The sequence below is a fragment of the Alosa pseudoharengus genome, unplaced genomic scaffold (genome assembly GCF_046254945.1).
Source record: "Alosa pseudoharengus isolate Yale_2024_CS ecotype anadromous, Long Island Sound unplaced genomic scaffold, YU_APseudo_1.1 YU_APseudo_1.1_scf_3, whole genome shotgun sequence".
Classification (NCBI taxonomy): Eukaryota; Metazoa; Chordata; class Actinopteri; order Clupeiformes; family Clupeidae; genus Alosa; species Alosa pseudoharengus.
In genome coordinates, this window is record NW_027468718.1 from 22,796,259 (window position 1) to 22,802,467 (window position 6,209).

The window sequence follows — 6,209 nt, forward strand, 5'->3', positions numbered from 1 at the left end:
TTGGATCAAATATAATCTGGGGCACAATGTTTTTGTCAAAATAAGCAGTACTCAGGTATCAACTGAAGTTAAGTCTTTCACTGTATATGTTTAGCATCCAAATGAAGCTAACACGTAGGCCTACATTACGATTTATAATCCACCATTTACTCACATAAGGTCAGAGCTAAACATATTTTTCAACTGCTTTGAGACAAAAATTCCTGAGGTTTATTTTCTGTATGTCATTGCAAAATCTCCATGGAAGAGTTACACATGATATCTACCTACAGGAGGGAACCTCTTTAGAAAAGAAAGAGCTGTGGTGCAGGTTGGTTTTGACACGCTTCTCCCGCTGCCTGCGATTGCAGAACCACACGCGCACTACCTCTTTCTCCAGGTGCAGCCCTTCCGCCATGCGGACTATCTCCTGTGAGGATGGCTTGCTCTTCTCCACAAAATTTCTCTCCAGGGCCTCTTTTGCCCCCATACTGTGAAGAGAAAAGATATGAATGTGCTGACATGCAAAAGGATAGAAGATGAAAGGTCTTCCCAGCAGTGTGTTTACCTGATGGTTGTTCTCCGCTTCCGCTTTCTCTCGTGCATGCCCATTTTCTCATTAAACAGAGCTGTACAGGCGGCAACAATTCAGATTAACATTCATATGGCCTAAGGTTAGAGAGGCTTAGCATTCCTATACATTATTACTGATTATCCATTAGAAGAGTCAGTTTCCTCTATAATGGGACGGCAGCAAATTATAATGATGCAAATTATAAGATGCATGGTCAGGTCAATCCTATATGTATTTACATGACTTGTGCCATTGCACACGCTCACAGGGTTTGATTGTGTTTGTCCACTCACCTCCAGCCTGTTCGGCCTCCTCCAGCCACTTGGCCAGGATGGATTTCAGCTTACAAGCATTTTTGAAGCTGAGCTGAAGGTTCTCAAAACGGCAGATAGTGGTCTGGCTGAACTCTGACCCATGGACAGCAGCTAGCGCCTCACCCACATTGGTCTGAGTGTATCCTGTCAGATGACATTGTAAGAACCCTGTCAGTGTAATCTATGAGGGTGAATGATCGCCTACATATTTTGACAAAAAAGAATAATGAGGGAAATTAGACCTTCTTTAATATCCTCCTTTCCAGCTATATCAGATCCCAGTTTGTTTCACAACAACGTCTGGCACCCAGTGACACTAGCAGTGCAAGTGGATGTATTATGTTGTTCAATTCGCTTTATTGAACCATGTGCATACATGAAAACATTGTTATATGTATTGAGAACATACCCAGCTTGATCCTGCGCAGTTTGAAATCATTAGCAAACTTCTCCAGCTCCCGAATCTGGGGTGAGTCCATGTCAGGGGGTTCCTCTGGGGGTCGGCTCTTCCTGCGGAGTTCCTGTTTGATGTCACCCAGGTTGGGCTCCTCCGTCAGAAGGCCCTGGGGCAGCGGGGTGAAACTGTGGCTCAGCGCACATGACCCACCTCCCAGGCTGTGCTCTGGGAACTTGTACAGGCATGGGGCCAAGCTGCCTTTTGAAACACATTCAGACACATTTCAAGAAATATTCCAGGGCAACACCATCCGACTTGATGCCCTTCTGGTCCTGCAGAGCTGGAGTTAGAACACAAGCCCAAGGAATCCCAGCACACCACATTATTCAGCACAGGAAAAGGGGTATTGCTACTGTATTGCCCTAAAGCATACACTCTGTAGTGGGTACACCGACAGATCAAAATGTAGGCAAGAGTGTGATCTACTAAGGCAACTCATAAGTGAACAATGCAATGTTATACATGTAGGAGCCACAATCAGTGTAATGGAAACACTACCCCCTAGTGGTTGGTTTGGGACATCAATGCAAAAGACAAACTATATTGTGATGTACCAGACATTTCATTTTATATGTGAATATGTGTTTTGTTTTACAAATCAAGACTTGAAATAAGTTGCCCATCGACACCCATTCTCCTTGGTTTGGCCCTTGGTGTGACAACAGTCAAGGTTTTATTGTAATGAGCTCATATAGGCTACACTTTCATTAAATCACGTTTTAAATAATTGACATAGTTATCTACTCAGCAGAGCATTCTGGCTATAGGTGAATAGTATTGTGTGCTATGAGGTGGATCAGGTGGACTAACACTGCTGAGCGAATTGGCCTTCAGGGATTTATACACAGGATTTACGGATACACAAGCCATCAGTTACCTGCAGAATGCTCATCATTCACACATGGACATTCACACATTGCCTTCACACTTCTGGGTGTGAGGTGAATGCTCTCTGTCATGATAGTACAGTTGAGTGATTTACCCCCTGCAAACACTGGGGGGAAGCATGGCAACAAGAATCGCCTTACCACTCCTTAAACAAAGCCATTCTGCACATCATTGCTTAGCCCCAGGTTGTGATACAAATCTGGAGTACGCCAGTTTCCATGATTAATGTGTTACTTTTTAACCCATTTAGAATCTAAACAATGCAAAGGAACACACACTGATGCAATGCTTCCCATGTGCCTACAGTCTTCAGAAGCAGGCTGAGTCTTCATTATTCAGAGGGATTTTCAATAGAAAGCCTACATTGTTTTTAGTATCTTATGGATAACACAACTTCATTTTACTGCTTTGTCTGAAATTCTAAACACTGCATAAGCCACTGCAGAAAACATCAGTGCAAACAGTGGCATAGTGGTTGTTATACCTGGTAATGTGTTGGCTCCGTTGACCATGTTGGGATGGGGCATGCTACAAGTCTGTAGGATGCGAGTCTGTGAAATGCTAGCAGAGAGCATCTCCTGTGCTGTGAGGAGAGGAAGAAGCCACTGTAACTTTAGACAGAGAAGAACACACATCCCACCCCTTAATAGCCCTCTCTCATTCCCTCCCTTCTGACTTCTGCACAGAGGCCTGAGTCACCAGCAGTCAGTAATGAAAGGCCAAGAAGCCCTACTCAATGAAACTGTGCTGTGTGAGTACACACTGAGTCCTCACCTGCCATCATCCCGTATGTCGTCTGCTGGTTGCTATAGTGACAAGGAGGCATGGGATAGTGCAGGCCAGCTGATGTGTTGCCAAGGGCAGAGGTGGACAGGTGCATGTGAGACCGCTTGGAGGACTGGACCAGAGACAAACCGGAGGACACTTCAAAGAGAATTGACCCATCAGAACACACCATTAGAGGAGAAAGAACAGATCACCAGACAGTGATAGATTTCACAGAAGTTGTATTTCCAGATCAGTGAAATTAATGTTAACAACATTACAAATTGCTTAGACGGATGACACTGACAAATGCACATAATCAAAGGACACCTGTAAAATACAGTAGGACATGACAAGATGATGTTTTCACACCATACTATGAAATTAACAATATATATAGAATTAACAGAAATGAGATAAATCCTCAAGCCGAGACCTCATAATGTCACAGAACTCGGCTGAAGATCCAGTGCATTGCTGGTTTGCTGGCTAACTGGCCAGGCTTGATTCACTTTGAGAGAAAATTTTTCAACCCCATGAGTGCTAACACTAACAAAGTTGTTTTTCCTTTCCTGAAACTCAACTTTTAAAAAGCACCACTCACTTTTGTTGTTCCCTATATGGATCTCTACCATTATTGAGGCCTCTCCATTCACATGGATTAGTTTAGAATACTTCAAATGCTCTGAAACAACTTACAGCCTTCAACCTCAGCTTTATATATATATAAATATAAATATATACCATGTTTTTCCATTGTGAAAACTGTGAATCATGGTTGTGCTACAATGTTAGAATAGTTCCATTCAGATACTTGACTTCAGGCAACAAATTAACAAACAATTAAAATAGACAGTCTCATCGAGTGAGTCATAATTGTATCAGATGCAAAGATGCTGTTGTAGCCCACCCACGACCCCTTGGTTTGCTTTGCTTCATGAGGATCTTCAGCGTTGCTATATGTTTATCAAATGTGAGAAAACAATGGGCAACTGTTTGCAGTCCAGTATTTCCAACTCTAGTCGTGTATTGTGATTGTTTTAGCCCATTAAAGGAACACAATTTAAGTTGGTGTGGTTTAAGGTATGATAAATATGTTTTGTATAGATAACTAGACTTTCTATCATTCTCAAATTCATTTTGATAGTATACAGTAGATAAACACAAACTAGTGGCCAGTTAGTCACTATATAGTTTTCTGCTCAGGTACCCCATGGAATACAAGAAAAGTATTTACAATACAACATTGGTAAATTTACACACAAGGCTAGCTAGCTTGGTTCGCTCACATTTTAGGCTGCATGAGACTGATTCAAATAAATGTCTTTGCTAGTTTGTTTAAACCTCACAGACTGAGGAAACGTACATCCAGACAACAAGCTCAGGAAACTGAAAGAAACATCTGTTCCATTTCAAAGACAAATATTTATGTGTATTTGTGGCAGAAACATTTATGTTTCATTTATGTTATACATGATATTTATTCATTTACCAGATGCTTTTATACAAAGCAACTTACAAAAATGAGGAATAACAATCAAGCTACAATGCAGAGGAGACCCCTTAACAATTCACTACATCGACTTCTAGAGGATGAGAGTGCAGAAGTTTTATGTTTTAAGGCTAAACATAGCATAAAGAAAGCATCATTCACCTTTAAAAAAACCCCACATAATTTCATTGTTGTAAGTATAAGTAAAAGCCCAATGTGATCATGTCAAAGGTGTGTAGTCATTATGCTTTTAAGCAATCAGCACACACAGAGACCTCCTTAGCCCTGTCTGGGGCTTTCTCCAGCAGTGCGCTACTGTACAAATGGCAGTGACATCAACATTTGTTGCAGGAGACACAAGCTAATAGGCTACCGAGGACTCGGGGGAGCTTTGCCCCATGGGGGTTTGGGTCTTGTAGGAAGAGCCAGCAGTGGCATAATCAAACATATCCCAGTCATCCACATACTCTGCAAACCCATTACATTTCCCAGATACATGTCCATCCACAGCCCCTCTGTCACTTTAACTGTTCCCTGTCTCCCGCCCACCCCCAATGCTGCCTCTTTCCAGCTGTCAGAAGCCCTCAGGGAGAAACCACTTCACAGATAACTGCTTGGCTCCTAGTGCTAGAAATATTCACAGTTCATTTATAACAATCTCCTTGGCCTTCTTCCCACTCACACTCAAAGATGCTGCAGAGCATTAATTGGGCAAATGTGGATTTCTCCCTCACAAACAGAACCAAGTAAGACCGCACTGAACAAATAATTTTTTGCAAAAATATGAAATAAAGTTTTATATATATATATATATATATATATATATATATATATATATATACATTTATATACAGTATGTTATTCTAGAAATAAAAAGTTTGACAAATATTGTATTAAAAAATGTATTATTTGTAGGATAGGATTGGAGATGGTAGCTGTTTAGGAGTTTATCTAGGAAGGGTTTCTGAATCACAGAGTGGACCAGAGGCCAAATCTCCTGTGCCTGAGCCAGTGGCACTACGTTGTGAAGCATGGGCTTACCTGCAGACACCATGTTGCTGGCGTGGCTGCTTACGGGCAGGCATTCCCCTGTGCTGGCGTGGTGCATTAGCAGTGGCAAGGCAGGGGAGTCTCCTGCAAGTGTGGTGAACGAGTCCGCGGCACTGAACGTCTGGCATGTCATCCTGGAGTCCAACTCTTCTTCTGCGCTCCGACCCTGATTGGTACCTCACCTTCCTCACTGGAGCAGATGATACGAGCTGGCGAGGCTGAGCACACCTGTGGGAGGCGCACACTGTCGTGTGCAGGTATTTATATCAATCCCAGCAGTCCCCCTCATCCATGTTAATGCCTCCTGTATCCCCAGGCTGTTACCACCCTAGAGCTGGACTAAAGGGGTAATTTGGGAAAAGAAAGGACGAAACCTGACACTTGTTCCCCTGTGTTTGTCTTTTCATTTCTTTCACAGACACACTACTACTGGCTGGACTAGGCCACTCGGATTGTTTACAGATGGAGGCCATAATGTGGCTAAACATATACAGTACACAGCAGAACATTATTTATATATAAAAAAAACAAACATCCCTGAAGCAAAACATTTCTTTGGATACATAGGTGTCTTACTGTGCCAACAATGAAACAGCATACAGTCAGACAAGAATTAACAAGGTCTTTTTGTTTACAAATATCAGGGTTTTTCTTACATCAAATAGTAAGTCACTTATGTGATTTTGATAA

The 6,209-nt window shown here is 42.1% G+C and overlaps 1 protein-coding gene across 1 annotated transcript; it reads right to left on the reverse strand.

Annotated features, from left to right (window-relative positions):
* Positions 1-262: 262 nt before the first annotated feature.
* pou1f1 (POU class 1 homeobox 1) lies at positions 263-5,652 on the reverse strand. The gene is made up of 7 exons (XM_076262595.1): positions 5,511-5,652; positions 2,987-3,136; positions 2,697-2,795; positions 1,277-1,522; positions 847-1,011; positions 548-608; positions 263-470 (listed from the first exon to the last, which is right to left on the reverse strand). Exons 1-7 carry the CDS (start codon positions 5,650-5,652, stop codon positions 263-265), a joined length of 1,071 nt encoding a protein of 356 aa, XP_076118710.1.
* Between the last annotated feature and the right edge of the window lie 557 nt (positions 5,653-6,209).

Excerpts from the sequence above, each read along its gene's own strand:
- pou1f1 (XM_076262595.1), bottom strand. The coding sequence starts at position 5,652 with ATGACATGCCAGACGTTCAGTGCCGCGGACTCGTTCACCACACTTGCA. Across the intron at positions 2,796-2,986 it reads GACATACGGGATGATGGCAG|CACAGGAGATGCTCTCTGCT; the intron begins GTGAGGACTCAG and ends CTCTCCTCACAG. Across the intron at positions 1,012-1,276 it reads ACTGCGCAGGATCAAGCTGG|GATACACTCAGACCAATGTG; the intron begins GTATGTTCTCAA and ends GTCATCTGACAG.